This window comes from Erythranthe guttata, chromosome 5 (genome assembly GCF_056151865.1).
Source record: "Erythranthe guttata isolate IM_541 chromosome 5, IM_541, whole genome shotgun sequence".
Taxonomy (NCBI): Eukaryota; Viridiplantae; Streptophyta; class Magnoliopsida; order Lamiales; family Phrymaceae; genus Erythranthe; species Erythranthe guttata.
The window spans coordinates 17,823,908-17,849,117 of record NC_142537.1 but is presented as its reverse complement, the minus strand read 5'-3'; the positions used below and the strand labels follow the sequence as shown (position 1 = coordinate 17,849,117).

The 25,210-nt window shown below is 35.3% G+C and overlaps 3 protein-coding genes and 2 long non-coding RNA genes across 5 annotated transcripts; 2 read left to right on the top strand and 3 right to left on the bottom strand.

Annotated features, from left to right (window-relative positions):
* Window positions 1-1,551: 1,551 nt before the first annotated feature.
* LOC105967088 (pleiotropic drug resistance protein 1) lies at window positions 1,552-9,647 on the top strand. Its single transcript, XM_012991648.2, has 19 exons — window positions 1,552-2,090; window positions 2,179-2,299; window positions 2,853-3,026; window positions 3,117-3,276; window positions 3,578-3,654; window positions 4,556-4,609; window positions 4,710-4,800; window positions 4,891-5,192; window positions 5,500-6,259; window positions 6,345-6,448; window positions 6,531-6,681; window positions 6,764-6,984; window positions 7,063-7,395; window positions 7,488-7,778; window positions 7,967-8,184; window positions 8,265-8,492; window positions 8,583-8,754; window positions 8,878-9,132; window positions 9,221-9,647. Exons 1-19 carry the CDS (start codon window positions 1,765-1,767, stop codon window positions 9,476-9,478), a joined length of 4,296 nt encoding a protein of 1,431 aa, XP_012847102.2. The 5' UTR covers window positions 1,552-1,764; the 3' UTR covers window positions 9,479-9,647.
* Window positions 9,648-12,007: 2,360 nt separating this feature from the next.
* Window positions 12,008-18,600, top strand: LOC105967089 (pleiotropic drug resistance protein 1). Its single transcript, XM_012991649.2, has 19 exons — window positions 12,008-12,491; window positions 12,592-12,712; window positions 12,840-13,013; window positions 13,096-13,255; window positions 13,376-13,452; window positions 13,577-13,630; window positions 13,733-13,823; window positions 13,902-14,203; window positions 14,389-15,148; window positions 15,252-15,355; window positions 15,435-15,585; window positions 15,680-15,888; window positions 15,965-16,297; window positions 16,386-16,676; window positions 16,978-17,195; window positions 17,279-17,506; window positions 17,599-17,770; window positions 17,868-18,122; window positions 18,208-18,600. The coding sequence occupies exons 1-19, from the start codon at window positions 12,166-12,168 to the stop codon at window positions 18,463-18,465; spliced, it is 4,284 nt and encodes a 1,427-aa protein (XP_012847103.2). The 5' UTR covers window positions 12,008-12,165; the 3' UTR covers window positions 18,466-18,600.
* LOC148770822 (uncharacterized) lies at window positions 13,597-14,148 on the bottom strand. Its single transcript, XR_016031184.1, has 2 exons — window positions 14,010-14,148; window positions 13,597-13,793 (listed from the first exon to the last, which is right to left on the bottom strand). It is a non-coding gene; the product is annotated as an uncharacterized LOC148770822 (long non-coding RNA).
* LOC105967091 (uncharacterized) lies at window positions 14,255-19,018 on the bottom strand. The gene is made up of 3 exons (XR_016031183.1): window positions 18,864-19,018; window positions 15,707-15,886; window positions 14,255-15,138 (listed from the first exon to the last, which is right to left on the bottom strand). It is a non-coding gene; the product is annotated as an uncharacterized LOC105967091 (long non-coding RNA).
* A 1,623-nt stretch (window positions 19,019-20,641) lies between these two features.
* On the bottom strand, window positions 20,642-24,545 carry LOC105967244 (small ribosomal subunit protein mS47). Its single transcript, XM_012991844.2, has 14 exons — window positions 24,225-24,545; window positions 23,867-23,947; window positions 23,643-23,711; window positions 23,493-23,559; window positions 23,093-23,172; window positions 22,848-22,931; window positions 22,596-22,680; window positions 22,419-22,504; window positions 22,181-22,302; window positions 22,015-22,075; window positions 21,829-21,927; window positions 21,622-21,723; window positions 21,219-21,260; window positions 20,642-21,120 (listed from the first exon to the last, which is right to left on the bottom strand). Exons 1-14 carry the CDS (start codon window positions 24,339-24,341, stop codon window positions 21,001-21,003), a joined length of 1,215 nt encoding a protein of 404 aa, XP_012847298.2. The 5' UTR covers window positions 24,342-24,545; the 3' UTR covers window positions 20,642-21,000.
* Between the last annotated feature and the right edge of the window lie 665 nt (window positions 24,546-25,210).

Sequence of the window (25,210 nt, the reverse complement as noted above, 5' to 3'; positions counted from 1 at the left end):
GGCGAGCGAAATGTTTTGGGGGCAGATGTGAGCCCCCAGGGAGTCGATAACCCTTTCTAGTGTTGAAGGGCCTCCTCGGTTATTTGAACCATTCGAGGAGCAGGGAGTGGTGGATCGGCGAGTGGTGGGTCCCGAGGGGGGATCACCTGAACCTCGCGAGGCGGATCCATGGGATGGGGAGGAGGTGGCAAGCCAGAGCTTCCACGAGGTGGGAGGTCGTTAGCTGTGTCATTTTCTCTCCGAGCAGACGCCTCAGGAGGATCTTGTTGGCTACGTGATCTGGTTTGCATCGTTCCCACAGACGGCGCCAAAATGATGATGCTAATTACTAGCTCACCTGGGGTAGTGTAGAAAATGAGCTGGGAGAGCAAAGCAGATCAGTAGCTTGACAACTTGATGATCCTGAGGTACCTGCGATCATAGAACACGTGAGCTAAGCCGGGGGTTGATCCGGCGGAAACCCCTCCGACGCTCAAGTCAGACATGCTGATCATAGAAATAGTCCAGAGAATACGTATTGTAGTATTGCTCAGTTAATAGGACGTACCTTAATAAAATGAGGAAAACCTCTATTTATATGTCGTTTATTGGGTTGGGTTTGCTTTGTTGGGCCCAAGCCTTACTTGAAGGTGTTTGGGCCTCGGTGATATTAGTCTTCGATATTGGACTCGTAGCCCAGTAGGTAAAGAAATTGTAGGCCCATTGGGTTGGCCCAATTAGGCATATCAATTAGTAACATTGCATAAATTCTGATCCCGACTCGGTAAAAAGATATCAAACTTTTAATTTGATAGTTTAATATTTCAATAAATTAATAAAATTTTATTAATTTAACTGTATTAATTTAAGAGGTTTAACTGGGATTCTTCTATAAGAATTTTTTTTCCCTTACTTGTTACAGCTGTAATTTTCTTGAATTGGGTTTTGCTTTTAATTTATTAATTAATTACACGTTTTTATTTGAAATCTAAACCTTTTGTCAAATGTATTTAGTACTTTTTCTATATTTTATATTTAATATTTTAATATTTTTAAATAAAAAAATATTTCATAAAACAATAAATAAAGGAATCAACGAGGCAAGTGTATGTAGTAGTGTTTGTGTTCAACATTGGTATTCTTTTAAAAAAATAAGAAGGTCAAAGGTGTAAGAAGCTTCAGCTAACTTAGAATTTTCAACCCAAATTAAAATAAAAAAGTAAATAATAATAATAATAATAATGAAGACCCTATAAGTACGGTCAAATTACAAAAAAACCTCTAATATTTGGATAATTACAACTATCCCCTCAATTATGAATCTTCTTACACGTCCACCCTTACGGTGTCAAATTCAACATAATCTTCTAGATTCCGTGGAATTATGCAAAAATGCATGCACCACAATCTGATATATACAAGCCAAAAAACAGATCTTATATATGATCATCTTGCTTCAAAATGTTGATCTCAAATGGGATAAAACGGGTACAAAATTGAGAATATTCCATATAAACTAGAAGATTCCCACTAAATTTAATACCGCAAGGTTGGACGTGTAAGAAGACTTATAGTTTAGGGAGTTGGTTGTAATTACCCAAACAAGAGGGCGTTTTCGTAATTTGACCATACCTCAGGGAGTCGATTGTAATTTACCCTAATAATAATAATAATACACCCCAACCCATACATACACCTATATATAAACAAAATAATCCCCAACACAAACAAAAAACACTAATAACATATTCTTTCAATATTTCTCTCCCTCCATTCTTGAAAGAAATGGATACAAGTGGTGACGTGTACAAAGCAGGAGGTAGTTTCAGAGCAAACAGCTCAAGCATATGGAGAAACACGGGCATGGAGGTATTCTCTCGATCCTCTCGAGAAGAAGACGACGAAGAAGCTTTGAAATGGGCTGCCCTCGAGAAGCTCCCGACTTTCGATCGTCTCCGAAAAGGGCTTCTCTTCGGATCGAAAGGCGCCAACGAAATCGACGTCAACGATCTCGGAGTTGAAGATAAGAGGAGCTTGGTCGAACGTCTCGTTAATACCGTTGAAGATGATAATGAGAAGTTTCTTTTGAAGCTCAGAAATCGAATTGACAGGTGGCTTTTTTTTTTCTTTTTTTTTTGGTTAATGATTTTTTTTTTTTTTTTTTTTGTAATAATGTTTTTAATTTTTAATTAATTGCAGAGTTGGGATTGATATACCGACGATTGAAGTGAGATATGAGCATTTGAATATTGGTGCAGAAGCATATGGGCAAAGTAGGGCTTTGCCTACTTTTGTTAATGCCAATATTAACACGATTGAGGTAATTAATTTAAAATTAATTAATTATAAATAAAATAAAAAATAATTTATTTTTAAGTGAAGTTTTGCTGTTTTAGTAAGGAAAAGATTATTTCATATTTATGTGTGCGTTAATTAATTTGAATTTTAGACGAATTTGTTTGTGTCGAACTTTATTCTACAAGTTAAAATGACAAATATGCCCTCATTCGCATATTATTTGTTTGTTTTTTTTTTATCTGAATTATTAGTCGCTTTTGAATTGCAATGAAGCATTAATTGCAAACTTTTTTTTTTCAATAAAAGAACCTTAGTCAACAATTAATTTATTGAAAGAGAGTTACTTGACATACAATTAGTGACATGTTTTTTTGATGATTTTTTAGGTTTTTCTGGCATAATTCATGCATGTTTATTGATTTTTTTATTTTAATCCGTGAACGATGATTTTCACAGAGTTAATTTTGTCAAATAATGATTTTTTTCGCTTATAATCGTGTCATTTAAAAAGAAACGAAGAGAATAATAATAATTAAGATTGTGAATATTTTTTTTAATATTAATTTTATTTGTAGGGAATATTGAACTCACTACACATACTTCCAAGTAGAAAGAAGCCATTTACAATCCTTAAAGATGTGAGTGGAATCATCAAACCATGTAGGATGACTTTGCTTTTAGGTCCTCCAAGTTCCGGCAAATCCACTTTGTTGCTCGCTTTGGCCGGAAAGCTCGACCCAACTCTTCAAGTAAAATTATACAAATATTTCGATCCTTTTCTTTTGATTACGTAAAAATCGACGTAATTTCTAATTTAATTTATATATTGAATTCACTAGTTTTCGGGGAGGGTGACTTACAACGGGCACACACTAGAAGAATTTGTACCACAAAGAACCGCAGCGTACATAAGTCAACACGATCTTCATATCGGAGAAATGACTGTTCGAGAAACTTTGGCCTTTTCAGCTCGATGCCAAGGCGTTGGCTCCAAATTCGGTTAGTCTACAATTACTTATGTTTTTTTCTTTAAATCGGTTATATATAGTATGGGGTTGGGGGCCATGGCCCCCAACATTTCTCAATTCCTATTATTTTCTATAGATATATATAAAAAAAATCGTATATAATAGCATTAACGGCTCCCTAGAATTTGTTTTTATTGCATTTAGTCCCTCGAAATTAGTTTATAAAAAAAATTGTATATAATATTAACGGCTCCCTAGAATTTGTTTTTATTGCATTTAGGCCCCTCGAATTTAGTGTAATAGTAATGGTTAGTTCTGAACTGTTTACACAGAGATGCTGGCGGAATTGTCGAGGAGAGAGAAAGCAGCAAATATTAAACCAGATCGTGACGTGGATATTTATATGAAGGTAACATTACATACAATAATAAATAATTATATGTATATATAAATAATATTTATATGTATAATTATTCGTGATTGAAAGTGACGCCGTATTGATGGCGGCTATAAATATTGTGCAATTTTCAAACTAGTATTTTTAGTAATTGATTAGCGGAAAAAGATAATGTTATTTTTAATTACGAGAAAGTCCTTTCCAAGAAAATGACTTCCTCTATTTTGTCTTTATTAAATTATTTTGTCACGGGGGCCCCTAGTGTTGGGTGTTATGGTCAAGTTTTAACTATGATTAAAATTGAAAATGAAATTAATAAAATAAAGTAGATATTAAAATACAGAACCCGTTTGGCTAAATTTATTTTAAACAATTGATAAAGTGTTACATCTGATAGGCTGTTTTAAAGAGTAATAAGTTGTTACGTCTTATTTTTACATTCGTACATAATTAAATTAAATGCTCATTAAATAACTACACTACAATTAGAGCCTAGTAGTTAGGTAATTGGTATTAATTAGTATCACTATGCCTCGTGGTGGAGTTGCACTATTTTGGCCAAACTGTACAAAAATAAATTATTTATTATTAATAGGGACTAGTAATTAATTAGGGCACAAAAATAAATATGGTCAACTATAAGGTCAAACAAGGTTTGAATAGACAGCCTGTACTTGTCACTGTGTCCAAAACTAAAAAAAGACAGCATCCAATTTGAAGATGCTGATTTTCAAGATTCTTTTAGGGTTTGCTTATTTTGATTATTTTACAATTTGATTAATAATAAATTAAATATCTAAGATATAAATAATGGAGAAAATCTATTTATTTAAAGTAAAAATAATAGTACCAGGTTATATTATTTGATATATATTTAATATTAGCTAATATTTGCAATTTTCAATAAATGTAGGCTGCTGCTACTGAAGGAGATGAAGCAAATGTAGTCACAGATTATGTTCTCAAGGTATTAATTACAAACTTCTAAAAATAAATAAAAAAAAATCTAAAATTTCAATAAAACCAACACTAAAAAAATTCTAAATAAATCCTATTTTTCTTACCAGGTTCTTGGGCTCGATATTTGTGCCGACACTTTAGTCGGAGATGAAATGGTACGGGGTATTTCCGGTGGACAGAAAAAGCGTGTCACGACCGGTAAGATTACTTAAAAAAAACACAATAATAATAAATGGATTTAAACAAATACTGATTTATTATATGAAAAAAAATAAAAAAAAATAACAGGAGAAATGCTGGTTGGACCAGCAAAGGCACTTTTCATGGACGAAATATCGACCGGATTAGACAGTTCGACGACTTTCCAAATAGTCAACATGCTTCGACAATACGTACACATTATGAAAGGAACCGCGTTTATCTCATTGCTCCAGCCAGCGCCTGAGACGTACGATCTTTTCGATGACATCGTGCTCTTAGCCGACGGTCGGATCGTTTATCAGGGCCCACGAGAAAACGTGCTCGACTTTTTCGAGTCCATGGGTTTCAAATGCCCCGCAAGAAAAGGAGTGGCTGATTTCTTGCAAGAGGTAAGCAAAACAAAAACAGAAAATCGAATAGCGGGTTAATTGCATACAACACCCATCTGTTTACTATGATTGTCAAAAACTCCACGTGTTATAAATATTAGCAAAAGTACCCCAGTAATTCAATTTTATTAGCAAATTACCCCCTGAAAACGCATCAATTAGTGGGTTTTGTGCTAAGAAAAAATGAATCATTGGGGTTTTGCTGCTAATATTTTAGCAATTTGAATGCAACAAACTCATCTAATATATAAAGTCTTTTAAATGGTTGTAATTTTCTAATGAAAGATACAAATTGATCCATATGCAGGTGACATCGAAGAAAGATCAACAGCAATATTGGTCGAGAAAAGACGAGCCTTACCAATTTGTCCCCGTCAGCGAATTCGCAGAGGCCTTCCAATCGTCCGCTGTGGGCCGACGAGCCGGCGACGAGCTGGCAATTCCGTACGACAAGACTAAAAGTCATCCGGCTGCATTGACCACGAAAAAGTACGGCCTGGGCGAAAAGGAGCTCCTGAAAGCGTGCAGTGACCGAGAGTACTTGTTGATGAAGAGAAACTCGTTCGTCTACTTCTTCAAGATCTTTCAACTTACGGTGATGGCATTCATAGCCATCACTATTTTTCTTCGAACGGAGATGAAAAGAGATACTATAGCCGATGGAGGGATATATATCGGTGCACTTTTCTTCACCGTAATTATGGTCATGTTTAACGGAATGTCGGAGCTTGCAATGACTATTTATAAGCTTCCCGTTTTCTATAAGCAACGGGATATGTTCTTCTTTCCTCCGTGGGCCTACGCTATTCCTTCTTGGATATTGAAAATACCCATTACGTTCGTTGAGGTTGCTATTTGGACGTTTCTCACTTACTACGTGATCGGATTCGATCCGAACGTCGGAAGGTTGTTGAAGCAATACTTGCTACTTTTACTTGTGAATCAGTCAGCAGGGGCACTGTTCAGATTCATCGGTGCAGCTGGTAGAAATATGATCGTCGCAAACACGTTCGGCTTGTTTGCCTTGCTCATGCTTTTCGCGCTAGGTGGAGTTGTCCTAGCACGAGGTACGAAAGAAAAATAAATAAAAAGTCGTCATTTAATAAATAACACTGTTTCATGACACTCGATTTTGTTTTTTGGTTATGGCAGAGGATGTAATGAAATGGTGGATATGGGCATTTTGGTCATCTCCTTTGATGTACGCTCAGAATGCAATTATCGTTAATGAATTCACAGGGCATCAGTGGAGCAAAGTAAGTCGAAGCATCGAGCTTTTTAATTTTTTTTTTTATTTTTCTCGAAAAATCTAATCAAGAATGTTACCGTTTTTTATAGTTGGTAAACGGAACGAAATTAGGAGTTCTAGTGATGGAATCTCGAGGCTTCTTTCCTCAACCGTATTGGTACTGGATTGGAACAGGGGCAACATTCGGTTTCATTTTTCTATTCAACATCCTCTATCTTTTAGCTCTCACATATCTCGACCGTAAGTTTTTCATTTTTTTTTAATATATTATTTTTAAAATTAATTTATCAATCTTTAACATATAAAAAACCATACGTTGCAGCTTTCGATAAAACTCAAGCTGTATTACCTCAAGACACCGAAGATTACCCTGTTTCAGCTCAAGGCAACGCGATCAGACGAAGAAGCATGTCTTCCGGTTCTTCATCCACAAGAACAGACGCAATCGAAGCCAATGCAAACCGCAAGAGAGGAATGATTCTTCCCTTCGAACCCCATTCTCTAACCTTCGATGACATCACATATTCCGTCGACATGCCAGCTGTATGTAAAAAAAAATAAAAAAAAATTTCCCATTTTTAAGTATAATCATGCAAACTAATCTCGTACGTAAAATTGCAGGAAATGAAAACGCAAGGTGCGACAGAAGACAAACTCGAACTTTTAAAGGGTGTGAGTGGAGCTTTCAGGCCAGGTGTGCTTACAGCTCTCATGGGAGTAAGTGGGGCCGGGAAAACAACGTTAATGGACGTCCTAGCTGGCAGAAAGACAGGTGGATATATCGAAGGAAATATCACAATTTCTGGTTACCCGAAGAATCAGTCAACATTTGCAAGAATATCCGGATATTGTGAACAAAACGATATTCATTCTCCCAATGTCACAGTTTACGAGTCCCTCGTTTACTCGGCTTGGTTGAGACTGCCTTCGGATGTCGACGCAGAAACAAGAAAGGTAAAATATACTGCGATTACGCCACTCTATAACGAAACTTCACTACTATTATTAAATTATTAATTTTTTTTTATTTAATTTTATTATTATAGACGTTTATTGAGGAGGTGATGGAACTAGTGGAACTTACTCCGTTGAGAGGTTCGTTAGTTGGATTGCCCGGAGTAACCGGGCTTTCGACTGAGCAGAGGAAAAGGCTTACGATAGCAGTAGAGCTTGTGGCGAACCCTTCGATTATTTTTATGGACGAACCAACTTCTGGTCTCGATGCAAGAGCTGCTGCTATAGTAATGAGAACTGTTAGAAATACCGTAAACACGGGAAGAACAGTTGTGTGCACTATCCATCAGCCTAGCATCGACATATTCGAAGCATTCGACGAGGTAAAAAAGCTAGATCACAACACAATATTTAATTTTTAATTTTTCGGGTTTATTGCGTACAGCACCCCCGTGTTATTTTAAAAACAAAAAAAATCCCTATACACATGGGTACTAAATGCTATAAACTCTCTCATCTGTGCATATATAAGTTATACTAAAGATGAGATGAATTTTTATTTTTTTGGCAGCTATTTTTGATGAAAAGGGGAGGAAAAGAAATATACGTGGGGCCATTGGGTCGTCAATCGATCCATTTGATCAAATACTTTGAATCAATCGAAGGAGTACCGAAGATTAAAGACGGTTACAATCCAGCAACATGGATGTTGGAAGTCACTACTTCTGCGCAAGAACTCGTCTTGGGTGTCGACTTTACTGACCACTACAGAAACTCCGATCTCTACACGTGAGTTCATTTTTCCTCCATCTATTAAAAAAAAATTACGAGTATAAATGCTAATAAATCTCGAATTGAATTAATTACAGACGGAACAAGGCCCTAATCAAGGAATTAAGCGTCCCTCAACCAGGCACAAAGGATCTTTTTTACCCGACGAAATATTCCCAATCTTTTTTCATGCAATGCGTTGCTTGCCTTTGGAAACAACACTGGTCTTACTGGAGGAACCCACCTTACACGGCGGTTAGATTCGTGTTCACAACATTCATAGCCCTTGTATTCGGAACGATCTTTTGGGACTTGGGATCTAAATGGTAAGTCAACAAAAAAAACAAAAAAAAAACACAAAAAATTTCGACATGTCGAAAAATCTCGCCCTAACAAATATTTTTTCGTGATTGCAGGAAAACTCAACAAGATCTGTCCAATGCAATGGGTTCTATGTACACCTCTATTCTCTTTTTAGGGTTCCAATACGGTTCCACGGTACAACCTGTAGTAGCCATTGAAAGAACCGTCTTTTATCGAGAAAGAGCAGCTGGGATGTATTCAGCTTTACCATACGCATTCTCACAGGTGAGTGTGTGACGACACCAAAAAAGAAAAAAAAAAGAGCAGTCCCTACTTTAATCTTTCAATAAAAAAGTTATCGAAAATTCGGAATTACTTAACAGTCTATTTAAATTTCAACGCGTGCAGTTTCTCATCGAAATTCCTTACGTATTCGTACAATCGCTAATCTACGGTGTGATAGTCTACTCAATGATGGGATTCGACTGGACGGCCGAGAAATTCTTCTGGTTCATATATTTCATGTTCTTCTCGTTACTGTACTTTGTCCTATACGGAATGATGACTGTAGCTGTGACACCAAACCACAACATTGCCGCCATCATTTCTTCTTTCTTCTACTCGCTATGGAATCTTTTCTCGGGATTTATCATCCCACGACCAGTAAGTTTCCTTTCTTCTATGTTAGCAACACATTTTTTTTATTACCGCGTAAAATTGATTCACTAACACGTGTGATAAAATACGACAGAGAATCCCTATTTGGTGGAGATGGTACTATTGGGCGACACCATTGTCTTACACTCTGTACGGGTTGTTAGTGACTCAATTTGGAAAAATTCAGGAACCAATGGATAGTGGAGTTACGGTTGAACAGTTCTTGAAGGATTATTACGGGTTCGAGTACGACATGCTTGGAATGGTTGCGGGTATACTTCTCGGATTTGTTGTGCTTTTCACTTTCATCTTCGCCTATTCTATCCGAGCATTCAACTTCCAGAGGAGATAAAACTACTCTAGTTTTTTTCAATTTTTTTCTACTATTTAATTATTTGATTTTAGGGAAATTAAAGGTTTGCTGAAGTTGTAATATTAAGTTGGCTTTCTTATGTAATATTAGAATATCTAAGAGAGTGAGTCCTATACATTTTTCAAATACAAGTCTTTACTACTACAAAGTTTCCTCCATAGTTTATAGATATCACAAAAATTTATTCTGTTTTTTACCTCAAGAATGAAAACACATCACAATATCTACCATTTTTAAGGGAAAATTACGGCCACCTACTGAGCTAAGGTCAAATTACAAAAATACCCCTCCTATTGGGGTAATTACAACCAGCCGTCTACTATGAATCTTCTTACACGTCTACCATTGCGGTGTCAAATTTAGTGGAATCTTCTAGATTATGTGGAATATTCTTCAGTTTGTATCCGTTTTACCCCATTCGAGCTACACATTATCAAAAAGATGATCGTAAGATTTGTCTATTGGTTTGTATATATCAGATTATGGTGCACCAGAAACTACATATTGTTGCACAAAACGAGTACAAACTAGAAAACATTCCACATAATCTAGAATATTCTATTGAGTTTGACACCATAAGGATGAATGTGTAAGAAAACTCATAGTTGACGGGCGTGTTTGTAGTTACCCAAACATGAGGGCTATTTTCGTAATTTGACCTTATCTCTACCGTAATTTACCTTTTTTATTTTTTCTAAATGCAGAAACATAAATGCAGCAAAATTCATCACAATCAATCATGAAACCCCTCGATCTAAATTCGTCGTTATCTCACAACAGAACCCAAACACATTATTGAAAGAAAAAAGAAAAGATCGCAGAAAAGCAATGCTTAAATTGCAAGTCTAAGAAGACGGAGTTAACATACCGTGAATTCGGAAGTAAACGCAACGATCAAATATTGTGACTGTGCCTCAGATCATTGTAACGGAAACCTTAATTCAGTAATGGAAATTTGGGGACGAAAGGGAAGTTAGGGCACGATATACGACGTCGTTTATAATTATTTCTCGGTGGAAGATGTTTTCCAAGTTTATAATTGTTTTATTTTTTTTTTAAATCTTGTAAAATGTTCACAAAATTATAAATATCAAAAAGTGTTGCTCTTTGATTAAATTTATGGAGAAAAACTTATAAGTTATAAGTCATATAAAAAGATGGTTTATTTTATTTCTATGTTAAGTCCCGTTAAAATTATATTTTGTGGATTTTAATCGCTGATCTACACACACCAATGTGTATGTATATGTATATGTATATGTATGTGTGTATACTGTATATGAATGATAAAATTCTATACACAATAATATATTTTTTTGTAGCATTTTATTTTATTTGCCATTGTTGACAGGTTAATATTATAGTATTATGTATCAAATAATAATTTATAACATAGTGATTTTTTTGTGTTAATATTATAGTTTACTATGTTGGTAATAATATAACAATATTGCTGTGTTAAACCAAAATACAACTAATTTTGTTGTCAACCACAATAATTTATTATTTTACCGGGACAGAAAAATGTGGGAAAAGAAAACAAATTTCAAAAAAGAAAATAAAAATATCAACGTCGCCGGAGACCTGCGTTGACCGCCGACGACGGTGAGCGACGTTGTCGGAAAAAAAGTTTTCAAAAAAAAAAAAGTCAACACGACGGTCAAAATTTGAGTTAAAATTGAGTTAAGAATTAAAAGTAAATATCTGGTGAAATTGGGGTCAAAATTAAAATATTTTAAAATGTGAGAGGGTATTTTAGTCATTTGCACCTTTAGAATTTCGCTTGAATTTTTTGTAAATTTTTTTAGAAAAATGGATTTAAATTGGAATAAATTGCCCATAATAACCACCACTTGAAATTAAGTTATATATATATAAGAAGGTTCCCTCACTAAAATAATTCGAGACTTGGTAGTTGGTTGTAAATTTCAGAGACTGGTCAACTGTCTGAAATTTACCTTCTCGAATATTGATATTTCGCACGTATACATGCAACAAATAAATAAATAAATAATAATAATAAAAAAAAATATCTCGAGGACTAACAGATCCAGAATTTTAAATTCGTAAAGTTTTTTGATTGGAAGACCGTTAATGCTATTATACATTAAAAAAATTATATTTCTATCATAGAGTTAAGAAAAATTGAGAAATATTGGGGGCCGTAGCCCCCTAGGACTTATGCTGACTCCGCGCGCCACTAATCTCGAGTTAAGTTTATTTCATACCACAGTAAAATAAAAATAAAAATAAAAATAAAAATAAAAAAAAGGAATGCACAAGGCAATTGTAGTAGTGTGTGTGTTCAAAGTTGGAATTTCTCTTTTCCACCCTAATTTTCTAAACGAGAAAGGTCAAACGTGGAATGGAAGTTTCAGCGCCACCTTTGAATTTTCACAACACACACACACACACATATATATATATATATATATATATATATATATATATATATATATATATATATATATATATATATATATATATATATATATGTATATATATAACAATTAATTCCCAGCATAAACAAAACAAACAAACTGATTCTTTTGCGCTTGCATTCTTGGAAAATCTCTTACACCCATTCGATATATAGATAGTTCTTTAAATTTTCTTGTTTTGCTGCAGCTGCATTTTATGGTCTGATTAAAGAATAAAAAAAAGAAATGGATACAAGTGGTGACGTGTACAAAGCAGGAGGTAGTTTCAGAGCAAACAGCTCAAGCATATGGAGAAACACGGGCATGGAGGTATTCTCTCGATCTTCTCGGGAAGAAGACGACGAAGAAGCTTTGAAATGGGCTGCCCTCGAGAAGCTCCCGACTTTCGATCGTCTCCGAAAAGGGCTTCTCTTCGGATCGAAAGGCGCTAACGAAATCGACGTCAACGACCTTGGTGTTGAAGATAAGAGGAGTTTGGTCGAACGCCTCGTTAACACCGTTGAAGATGATAACGAAAAGTTTCTTTTGAAGCTCAGAAATCGAATCGACAGGTGGCTTTTTCTTTTTCTTTTTTTCTTTTTCTTTAAGGTTCTTTTTTATATATAATGAATTTGTAATAATGTTTTTTCGTGTTCGTTGTTTTTTTCGCAGAGTCGGGATTGATATACCGACGATTGAAGTGAGATACGAGCATCTGAATATCGGTGCAGAAGCATATGGCCAAAGTAGGGCTTTGCCTACTTTCATTAACGCCAACATCAACACGATTGAGGTAATTAATTAAAATAAAATAAAAATAACTTTTTTTTCGACGTTCGTCACCATAACACGTACACTTAAAAAGAAACGAAGAGAACAAATTCGTAATAATTACGATTGTGAATATTTTTTATTTGTAGGGAATATTGAACTCACTACACATACTTCCAAGTAGAAAGAAGCCATTTACAATCCTTAAAGATGTGAGTGGAACCATCAAACCATGCAGGATGACTTTGCTTTTAGGTCCTCCAAGTTCCGGCAAATCCACTTTGTTGCTCGCTTTGGCCGGAAAGCTCGACCCATCTCTTCAAGTAAATACCAAATTTTTTTTTTCAATTTTTATCTTTTCCGGTTACTCATTTCTAATAAATGAAATTAAATTTTTATTAATAGGTTTCGGGGAGGGTGACTTACAATGGGCACACGCTAGAAGAATTTGTACCACAAAGAACAGCAGCGTATATAAGTCAACACGATCTTCATATCGGAGAAATGACTGTTAGAGAAACTTTGGCCTTTTCGGCTCGATGCCAAGGTGTTGGCTCCAAATTCGGTTAGTCTACAATTACTTATGTTACTGTTTTTTTTTAATTAGTTCCGATCTCCACTGGATAAAAGTGTACTAAATAATTCGTTCGATAATTTAATAATTAGTTCTGAAATGTTTTCACAGAGATGCTGGCGGAATTGTCGAGGAGGGAGAAAGCAGCAAACATTAAACCAGATCGCGACGTTGATATCTATATGAAGGTACAATAATTATATGTATAAATATATATGTATATAAATACTAAAAATAAATGTATGTATAATTATTCGTCTAGATACTAATTATATTTAATTGATTTATATTTGCAATTTCCAATAAATGTAGGCTGCAGCTACTGAAGGAGATGAAGCAAATGTAGTCACAGATTACGTTCTCAAGGTATTAATTACAAACTTCTATAAAAAAAAATCGAGAATTTCGATAAAACCGACACTTTCAACACCAAAAAGTTCTAAATAAATCCTGTTTTTAACTTACCAGGTTCTTGGGCTCGACATTTGTGCCGACACTTTAGTCGGAGATGAAATGGTACGAGGTATTTCTGGTGGACAGAAAAAGCGTGTCACAACCGGTAAGATTACTTAAAATAAATAAATAATAAATGAATTTAAACAAATACTGATTAATTTTATGGAAAAAATAATCACAGGAGAAATGCTGGTTGGACCAGCAAAGGCACTTTTCATGGACGAAATATCGACCGGATTAGATAGTTCGACGACTTTCCAAATAGTCAACATGCTTCGACAATACGTACACATTATGAAAGGAACCGCGTTTATCTCACTGCTCCAGCCAGCACCTGAGACTTACGATCTTTTCGATGACATCGTGCTCTTAGCCGACGGTCGGATCGTTTATCAGGGCCCACGAGAAAATGTGCTCGAGTTTTTCGAGTCCATGGGTTTCAAATGCCCGGCAAGAAAAGGAGTAGCCGATTTCCTACAAGAGGTAAGCAAAAACAAAAAACCAAAAAAAAAAAAAAAAAAAAAACCAATAATCTAATTGTCAAAAACTCCACATATTATAAATATTAGCAAAACGACCCGTATAATTCAATTTTATTCGCAAATTAACCCCTAAAAACGCATCATTTAGTTAGCAAATTTTCTAATACAAAATTAATCTATATGCAGGTGACATCGAAGAAAGATCAACAACAATACTGGTCGAGAAAAGACGAGCCCTACCAATTTGTCCCCGTCAGCGAATTCGCAGAGGCCTTCCAATCGTCCGCCGTTGGCCGACGAGTCGGCGATGAGCTGGCAATTCCGTACGACAAGACTAAAAGTCATCCAGCCGCGTTGACCACGAAAAAATACGGCCTGGGTGAAAAGGAGCTCCTAAAAGCGTGCAGTGACCGAGAATACTTGCTGATGAAGAGAAACTCGTTCGTTTACTTCTTCAAGATCTTCCAACTTACGGTGATGGCACTCATAGCCATCACTATTTTTCTGCGAACGGAGATGAAAAGAGATACTATAGCCGATGGAGGGATATATACGGGTGCACTTTTCTTCACCGTAACTATGGTCATGTTTAACGGAATGTCGGAGCTTGCAATGACTATTTATAAGCTTCCCGTTTTCTATAAGCAACGGGATATGTTCTTCTTTCCTCCGTGGGCGTACGCACTTCCTTCTTGGATATTGAAAATACCCATCACGTTTGTTGAGGTTGCTATTTGGACGTTTCTCACTTACTACGTGATTGGATTTGATCCGAATGTGGGAAGGTTGTTGAAGCAATACTTGCTACTTTTACTCGTGAATCAGTCAGCAGGGGCACTGTTCAGATTCATCGGTGCAGCTGGTAGAAATATGATTGTTGCAAACACATTCGGCTTGTTTGCCCTGCTCATGCTTTTCGCTCTAGGTGGAATTGTCCTAGCACGAGGTACAGAAGAAAAAGAAAATTGATAAATAAATCTATCTTATGTAATTAATAGCACGGTTTTTCATGTTTCATGACACTCGTTTTTGTTTTTTGGTTACGGCAGAGGATGTAAAGAAATGGTGGATATGGGCATTTTGGTCATCTCCTATGATGTATGCTCAGAATGCAATTATCGTTAATGAATTCACAGGGCATAGCTGGAGCAAAGTAAGTCGAAAAAACTCTTTCTCGATCCTTTTTTTTTTCTGAACTTTTAAATCTAATCAAGAACGCTACCGTTTTATAGTTGGTAAACGGAACGAAATTAGGAGTTCTGGTGATGGAATCTCGAGGCTTCTTTCCTCAAGCATATTGGTTCTGGATTGGAGCAGGGGCGACATTCGGTTTCATTATTCTATTCAACATCTTTTACCTTTTATCTCTCACATTTCTCGACCGTAAACGTTTTTTTTTTTTTTTCCTTGTTTCTTTTTCTAATATTTTTTTACTTAATTTATTAATATTTACATGTAAAAAAACTAAACATTGCAGCTTTCGATAAAACTCAAGCTGTATTACCTGAAGAAAACGAAGAAGCCTCTGTACGCCGAGTTTCAGCTCAAGGCCTCTCTTCCGGTTCTTCATCCACAAGAACAGACGCAATTGAAGCCAATGCAAACCAAAAGAGAGGAATGATTCTTCCCTTCGAACCCCATTCTCTCACCTTTGATGACATCACATACTCCGTCGACATGCCAGCTGTACGTTAATAATAAATAAAAACCCGTTTCAAGTATAGAACAATCACGCAAACTAATCTCGTACGAAAAATTGCAGGAAATGAAAGCGCAAGGCGCGGCAGAGGACAAACTCGAGCTTTTAAAGGGTGTGAGTGGAGCATTCAGGCCAGGTGTGCTTACAGCTCTCATGGGAGTAAGTGGGGCCGGGAAAACAACGTTAATGGACGTCCTAGCTGGCAGAAAGACAGGTGGATATATCGAAGGAAATATCACAATTTCTGGTTACCCGAAGAATCAGTCAACATTTGCAAGAATATCCGGATATTGTGAACAAAACGATATTCATTCTCCCAATGTCACAGTTTACGAGTCCCTCGTTTACTCAGCTTGGTTGAGACTGCCTTCAGATGTCGACGCAGAAACAAGAAAGGTAAAATATACTTCGATTACGCCACTCTATAACGAAACTTCACTACTATTATTAAATTATTTTTTTTAATTTAATTTTATTATTATAGACGTTTATTGAGGAGGTGATGGAACTAGTGGAACTTACACCGCTGAGAGGTTCGTTAGTTGGATTGCCCGGAGTAACTGGGCTTTCGACTGAGCAGAGGAAAAGGCTTACCATAGCAGTAGAGCTTGTGGCGAACCCTTCGATTATTTTTATGGACGAACCAACTTCTGGTCTCGATGCAAGAGCTGCTGCTATAGTAATGAGAACTGTTAGAAACACCGTAAATACGGGCAGAACAGTTGTGTGCACTATTCATCAGCCTAGCATTGACATATTCGACGCATTCGATGAGGTAAAAAGCTAGATCACAACACACTTTTTTTTTGCATTCAGCACCTCCGTATTATTTTAATAGCAAAAAACTCCCTGACGATTTAATTGTCTTAGCAAATTGCTCCCTAAAAATTCACTATTTAGGGGGTCTGTGCCAAACAAAAAAAAAACCCTATGATTCTATTTTTTTTTTAGCAAAATTCTTACAAACATATTAGCAATTCGATAAAACACAACGGTATTAAATGCAATAAATTCTGTGCGACAAATTAAGTTCTGTGCATATATGAGTTACTAAAGATAAGATGATTTTTATGCAGCTATTTTTGATGAAAAGGGGAGGAAAAGAAATATACGTGGGGCCATTGGGTCGTCAATCGATCCATTTGATCAAATACTTTGAATCAATCGAAGGAGTACCGAAGATTAAAGACGGTTACAATCCAGCAACATGGATGCTCGAAGTCACTACTTCTGCCCAAGAACTTGTCTTGGGTGTCGACTTTACTGACCACTATAGAAACTCCGAACTCTACACGTCAGTCGATTTTTCCTCCATAGATTAAATAAATAATTATCAATGTTTTTTAGATAATGCTTATAATCTTAAACTAATTACAGACGGAACAAGGCACTAATCAAGGAATTAAGCGTTCCTCAGCCAGGCACAAAGGATCTTTTTTACCCGACTAAATATTCACAATCTTTTCTCACTCAATGCATTGCTTGCCTTTGGAAACAACACTGGTCGTACTGGAGGAATCCACCTTACACGGCGGTTCGATTCGTGTTCACGACACTCATAGCTGTTACATTCGGAACTATCTTTTGGGACTTGGGATCTAAATGGTAAGTAAAAAAAATATATATATATATATTCAAACATGTCGAAAAATCTCGCCCTAACTAATTTTTTCGTAATAAATAATGAAAACTTGCAGGAAAACTCAACAAGATCTGTCAAATGCAATGGGTTCTATGTACACTTCTATTCTCTTTCTAGGGTTCCAATACGGCTCCACGGTACAACCTGTGGTAGCGATTGAAAGAACCGTCTTTTATCGAGAAAGAGCAGCTGGAATGTATTCAGCTTTACCATACGCATTCTCACAGGTCAGTGTATGACAAAAAAATAAAACCAAAAAAAAAAAAAGAGAAAAGAAACTCTACTGTGATCTTTAAATCTAAAAAATTATTTCAACGTGTGCAGTTTCTCATCGAAATCCCATACGTATTCGTCCAATCGCTAATCTACGGTGTGATAGTCTACTCAATGATGGGATTCGACTGGACAGCCGAGAAATTCTTCTGGTTCATGTATTTCATGTTCTTCTCGTTACTGTACTTTGTCCTATACGGAATGATGACTGTAGCTGTCACACCGAACCACAACATTGCCGCCATTGTCGCTACTTTTTTCTACTCGCTATGGAATCTTTTCTCGGGATTCATTGTACCACGACCAGTAAGTTTCATTCGACGACACATTTTTTTTTATTACTATTACAGCATAAAATTAATCTACTAACACGTGTAATAAAATATGACAGAGAATCCCTATATGGTGGAGATGGTACTATTGGGCAACACCGTTGGCTTACACTCTGTACGGATTGTTAGTGTCACAATTTGGAAAAATTCAGGAACCAATGGATAGTGGAGTTACGGTTGAACAGTTCTTGAAGGATTATTACGGGTTCGAGTACGACATGCTTGGAATGGTTGCGGGTATACTTCTCGGATTCGTTGTGCTTTTCACTTTCATCTTCGCCTATTCTATCAGAGCATTCAACTTCCAGAGGAGATAAAACTACTATTTTTTTTATTTTACAACTATTTATTAATTGTTTTTTTAAGGAAATAAAAGGTTTGTTTATGTTGTAATATTTTCAGTTGGCTTTCTTGTGTAATATCCGAACATCAAATAGAGTGAGTTCTATCCACATTTCAATCTCAATTTATTTATTTTAATTTTTACTGTAATTTTTGGTTTCCAGCTTAAGAACGAAACACACAAACAGAAATATCACAAATTTCATCACAATTCAAAATCAAACTGCAAATATATCATTAATCCCTTCATCCAAATTCTTCGTTATCCCACATTATTTAAAAAAAATTAAAATAAATAATAATAATAAAAGGATCGCAGTTCGCAGAAAAGCAGTACTGAAATTGCAAGTCTAAGAAGGCGCAGTTAACATACCGTGCATTTCAATGGAATCGGAAGTTAATTCAGCCAATAAATACTCCACTCTGCAACTGAGCCTCAGATCATTGTAGTCGAAAATCTAAATTCGGTTATGGAAATTTGGGGACGAAAGGAAAGTTAGGGCAAAAGATACGGTGTCGTTTTTGCACGCAGTGTGAAAACGTCGTCCCGGTAAAGCTGTTGGCAGTTAGGGTAAATTACAATCACCCCTGAGGTATTGTCAAAATTACAAACAACCTCCTCTTGTTTGCATATTTACATTTACCCCCTTCAACTGAATTTCTTATACCTCACACCTTTATGGTATCAAATTCAACGTAATCATCTAGATTTCGTGTAATGCTCTCTAGTTTGTACTCATTTTTTGCAAAAATACAGTTTTTGATGTACCGCAATATGATATATACAAGCGAAAAAATACGTTTTATGATCATCTTGCTTCATAATGTTGAGCATGAACGATGAATGTGATAAAATAGGTACAAAATTGAGGATATTCCATATAGTCTAGAAAGTTCCACTAAATTTAAAACCACAATGATGGACGTGTAAGAAAATTTATAGTTAATGGATGGTTATAATTGCCTTTAATTTTAATATATTTGAAGCACAAACTTATAATGGGCTTTTGATTTCACTAAAATTATAAAAATCATGATAAAGTTAAGAGGGTAAATTACGACGTCTCTGATGTAGTCAAATTAAGAAAAAATTCTTCATGTTTGGCCTATTACAAGTTACAACCATCCCGCAACTATAAATCTTCTTACACATCTGCTCTTGTAGTGTCAAATTTAGTAGGATATTCTATACTATGTAAAATATTCTCCAGTTTGTACTAGGGGTGTAAACGAGCCGAGCCGACTCGTGAGCTCGAAGAGCCGGCTCGTAAAAAGCTCGAACTCGAACTCGAGATTTTCGAGCTCGAGCTCGAGCTCGCGAGCTCGAGCTTTCTGATGAGCCGAGCTCGAGCCGGTTTTCAGTTGTTCATGAGCTCGCGAGCCGGCTCGCGAGCCGGATTTATTATTATTTTTTTATTATTTTTTTTATTTTTTATATGTTATTTTTATTTAAATAATGTATAATAATGTAAAATATTATAGAAATAAATACAAATATTAAAAATATATATAATTACAATTTAGTTTTTATTTTTTATTTTTTTAAATAATTTTTAATAATAAAATAATAATTAAAAAAATATTTAAAAAAAAAAAAAAAAAAAAAAAAAAGACAATGGGCTCGAGCTCGAGCTCGACAAAATAAACTCGAGCTCGAGCTCGAGCCAGCCAAAAGAGGCGAGCTCGGCTCGAGCTCAGCTCGTTTACACCCCTAGTTTGTACAAGTTTTACCCTATTCGAGCATCACATTTCGAAAACAAGATGATCATAAAATACGTCTATTGCCTTGAAAATATCAAATCATAACTGCATTTTTGCATTGAACAACTACAAACTAAACAACATTCCGCAAAATGTACAAGATTCTATTGAATTTAACACCATAATGGTGGACGAGTAAGAAGATTCATAGTTTAAGAGTTGTAATTACCTAAACTTAAAAGATTTTTTCGTAATTTGACCTTACCTCAGGTAGTCGACAGTAATTTACCCTATAATTAAATTCATTTCCAAAATCAAACCAAAATATGAATAATAACGAACAAAAAATAATAACAAATTCTTGCCATTAATTACTTCACAATGAAGAATATTAATTATTATATTTATGGAACACTTATTAGCTATTTAATAATATCACCACACAAATAATTGAGCTGTAGTAAATTATTTGTTGTTCAAATAGTTTTGAAGTGACTTTAGTGTTTAGTCAATTGTTCACCAAACAACCCCTTTCAATACACTTTCTAGATGTTTCTAGAAAAAACAAATAAAATTAAATTAAATTAAAAGAAAAAACAAACGAAGAATAAGACTACTGCTCAAGCAACTCAGCTACAAAAATTTGAAAAAACGAAGTCAAAAAGAAAATCTATGACATTAGGCAGTACTTCTCCGAAAAGTCGCAAATGGAGAAAAAAAAATATAAAGCATTTCTTGCCTTACGATTAAAAAACGAAACGGAGCTTCAAAAATCTCCGATATTTTTTTCGTTTAGAAACTAGTACTCATCAAACATCTGGCTCTCGTACTGAAACAGGCAAGTTCAACTCCGGTTCCACTTCGCCGAGCGGAGCGAAAAACGAGGCAACCATGTCATCGCTTACGTCGTCCAGCTTTGGTGGACCCCACTGAATATTCAAATACGATAACCAAATTATTAAAAACCTGTTTTTTTAGTTTTTTTTTTCCCCGAAAAAGAGGAACTTCTAGAACATAAAAAACGTACCTTTGGAGCGAAATCCTTATCAACTAATCTTGCGCGCACACCCTACAAAATGCGTGAATAAGCGATCTTGAATATTGAAATAAAGTTCCTCTAAAATTGAATAAAAGTTACTCCAACTATTTGTCGTTTTGGGATAGCGCTCACGTATTAAGAACACTAATAAATATGCATGAATCAAGGTTTTGAATTAAAAAAAAATGTAAATGACTAAAATACCCTTCTTATTAATTGTTTCATCATTAATTATCTCCTCGACGAACTAAGAATAGCAAGGGCATAATTTGCCCATCGTGTGCAATAAATGAATCATTGGAATTATAAAATGACAAATAATTTGAAAAAAAAAATAATAATTATCGAAAACGACAATATAATTTGGCACCGAAGGAGTATAAGAAGGTACCTCACTAAAGTCATTCGAGACTTTATTGGATATAAATTTCAGAGACGTACGGTACTCCCTAGCCAGGCACTGGTCAAGTGTCTGAAATCTACCTTCTCGAATCTTTAAATTTGGCACGTACCAAAAAAAAAAAAGGGTTAAATATCTCGAGTTTTTTAAAACCAAATAGAAGCTTCTATGATAGCATAAGCAACTTCTAGAACTTACCGATTGTAAAGTCACTTTCAAGCTCAACGGAGAAGCTTCTTTAATTTTGTTTAACACCGTAGCGTACCATTTATCACCAGATTCAGCTGCCTTGTTTTCCTACCGGAGAAAATCGGTACATACATTTTTAAATTATACCAAAAGGAAATCAAGAACACGAATTTTCTTTTAAATAAAGAAACTCACTAAAGCTTCGACAATTTCTTCCACAGTATCATAGCAGAAATACGAGTCGATTTTTTTAATCCTGAATCACCAAAACGAAAAGTGGATCGATAGTCAATCATCATTAAAAAAACATTGTCCAAAATACTTAATTAAAATAAAGCAGAAGTAAAGAAAAAAATATTACTCGTGAAGAACACTAGTTCCATCGGGGTAGACTAAGCTACCGTACTGAGCAAGAGAAGATTCAATTACAGAGCGATCGTCGGTTATTAAACTACCGAGGCGTTCTTCAATCCAAGGAAGTTTCTGTTAGGGAAAAATGAATCAGTGAAAATGTTCGTTAAAAAAATGTGAAAATGTTCGTTAAAAAAATAAATATATAAATAAATAAACGAGATATAGGGTGATATTGGAAGACGAACTTCCTTCAATGAATAATGTGTAGCGAGACCACATGCCATCATTTCAGCACCGTTTATCTTTTCTCCCGTAAGAGCTAAATATTCACCTGCATAAAAGTTCGATATCGACAATTTCACTTATATATTATTTCCTAAATTAGACGTTTATACTTAATAATAATGCAATAAAAATCGTACCTAAATATCCAGGGAGACGAGAGAGATAATATGAAGCCCCTACATCGGGATGAAACCCTATTTGAACCTCGGGAGACGAGAAAACCTGCAGCAATTCGCAAGAAACTTCAATTCTAAGTGTGTCCCACAGATCCCAAATTTAATGGAAAAAAAATTATAAGCCCGAATTTAAGTTGAGATTCTATTTAAAATTAATGGAAGTGAAAATGAAGTTTGATAAAAAGGATACGATTGAGAGAGCAAATATCATACGGTTTTATCAGTTACAACGCGAAACATCCCGGGAAGTGAAATACCTGCCCCGCCTCCCATTACAACACCATCCATTATAGCCACCTGCGCTTATCACAAATTACCGACAAATGATTTAGCTTAAGTAACAACTCTTGAAAAAAAAATCAACCGAAACCGAAATCGAAACCCGAAACCCAAAACCCGAAACCCAATAAATTTTACTATTGAATGATTTAGCTAAAGTAAGTGATAAACAAACTCACGTGTGGCTTAAGATATGTTCCCAAAACATAGACGAACTTGTACAAGCTCTCGAAGAATGCTTTGCATTCCTCAGTCTTCCCTGCAAAATTATATTAAATAAATAATCCACGAAAAGCGTAAGAAAAATCACATTCCACCACTCTCGCGACCATCTACAGCCGATTATTGAAACCTAGTATTTATTCAAGTTCATCATGGAATCGAAAGGCTGAATCAGTTTACCGTTTCTTTTCTTTTATACCGTGTCAATAAAAAGCAGCTAATGCTCACTAGTTGAAAGAATAAACGCATACTATTAAACAAAATTAACCATTGTGCTTCTTCAATCAAGCCTCGATTTCGAACGGTCCAAAATTTTACGATAGAAGTAGGCAAACAGCAATTTTTACGAGTACCGACCTTCATTAAGCAGCCGATACAGTGCAACAACGTCTGTGCCAGAGCAGAATGCTCCTTGACTACCCCCCTTTAAGATGAAAGATCAAATTTTCAGACGAGGAAAGAGAATCATCGTACGGTGGAGGTGAAATCGTAATACGGTAAAGTTACCTTCATCATGACAAACCCTATATCCGAGTTTTCCTCCCAAGACTCGTATAATCTGTTTAACCGAGCAGCCTAGCAACATTGCAGAATTATTATAAATATGAATCGATTAGTTTAATCAACAACCCGGAAAGCTAAACAACGGAAAATCTCGAAATAAGGATTTTATTCGACTTTTACAAAATCGAAAAATCAGCGAAAAACGGAACAACGAACACGGTACTTACCATAGAAGCAGTGACAGCATTGAGTGAAGACGGTCTATTTAGAATCGCCTTTCTCGAATTAGCCCTACCTTCCACTAAAACCTGCAATTAAAAATTCAAAAACAAATTGGGGGCATTTAATTCAGAAATTCAATCTGGGTTCCCTTCAAATTTCATTGCAAGTTCGTAAATAAAAAAAAAAAAGGCAAATTTACTTCAAAAAACCTACACAAACGAATTTCATGAAGTGAAATTTTAAAATGGCTGATCCCAAATACATTTACTCTTTCATGATTATCAAACATACGAGATAAATGTAAGACTTTAACCACATGAGATAATTAAATAAAATAAAAAAGTAAAGATTGAGAAACTGTACCTCTTCTTCTTGGAGATAATCGGGTTGGGTATAACTGGGGAGAGCAGAAAAGCTTCTAACAAAGCCATTCCTATGTAAACAGCGGCTAATCGGCACGAGAAATTTGAGTTTCTGCATTTCTGTAAGAAGAATTAGTGTCTGTAATTTGGGTGTGTTAAGTGTATTTGCCTGAGTTTTCTCTTGCGGCTCACTCTGAGTTCTATAATGGGGTTCGGCAAAGAGAAACTCGAATGCTGTGGAAAATTGCAGTTGCACCCTCAAAGTTTCTGATTATATTACTTTTGGCCCATTGGCTTTCTCAATTCTCACAGTTGACGCCAAGTTATATTATAAGGTCGAATTTATTTCTGGGCCTAACTTATGAAGTCCAGTTACTTTTGGGCATAATTAAATAAGGTGCAATCGCAAAAATTGCTTAGGGGAAGACCAAATCTAATTTTTCACCAAATAAATTACTAAAAGACTATTATATCCTTATTAGAATACAAATATCACAATTACAAATTTCCACAATTTTCTTTGTGCAATACCACACCAGCAAAACCCATTTTATCTTCCTCACAAACTCATTTCACACAAATTCTTCAATAAAAATTTCTTCATCTTCTCCAAAAATTTCCAACACCCAAAACCTCCTAATCTTACTAAAACATGTAAATAGATAACATTATGGCGTCACGAGACATCAATATGGAGAATTCTATAGAAAAGGTAGAAAACAAACTATCAATGAATGTATTTTTATAGTTAGGTGATCGATTTTTTAAGTTTTCAAAAAAGAAACCGTGCAGTCGTAATTCGACATATACATGTCGATTTTTGTCACAAAATTCGACATTTATACGTTGATTTTTTAGGAAAAAAAATGACATCAACTCTAGATGTTGATTTTTCGCCAAAAAGTCAACACCTAGATTTTTTGTCAAAAAATCGACATGTAAATATCGATTTTTCAAAAAAAATCAACATGTACAGATCGAATTTTC

Coding starts and splice junctions, on each gene's coding strand:
- LOC105967088 (XM_012991648.2), top strand. CDS start 1,765: ATGGATACAAGTGGTGACGTGTACAAAGCAGGAGGTAGTTTCAGAGCA. Junction 4,610..4,709: donor TCACAGATTATGTTCTCAAG/GTATTAATTACA, acceptor TTTTCTTACCAG/GTTCTTGGGCTCGATATTTG. Junction 6,260..6,344: donor TGGAGTTGTCCTAGCACGAG/GTACGAAAGAAA, acceptor TGGTTATGGCAG/AGGATGTAATGAAATGGTGG.
- LOC105967244 (XM_012991844.2), bottom strand. CDS start 24,341: ATGCAGAAACTCAAATTTCTCGTGCCGATTAGCCGCTGTTTACATAGG. Junction 22,932..23,092: donor GAACATATCTTAAGCCACAC/GTGAGTTTGTTT, acceptor TGATAAGCGCAG/GTGGCTATAATGGATGGTGT. Junction 22,076..22,180: donor GGAACTAGTGTTCTTCACGA/GTAATATTTTTT, acceptor TTGGTGATTCAG/GATTAAAAAAATCGACTCGT.
- LOC105967089 (XM_012991649.2), top strand. CDS start 12,166: ATGGATACAAGTGGTGACGTGTACAAAGCAGGAGGTAGTTTCAGAGCA. Junction 16,298..16,385: donor TCGACGCAGAAACAAGAAAG/GTAAAATATACT, acceptor TTATTATTATAG/ACGTTTATTGAGGAGGTGAT. Junction 17,771..17,867: donor TACCATACGCATTCTCACAG/GTCAGTGTATGA, acceptor CAACGTGTGCAG/TTTCTCATCGAAATCCCATA.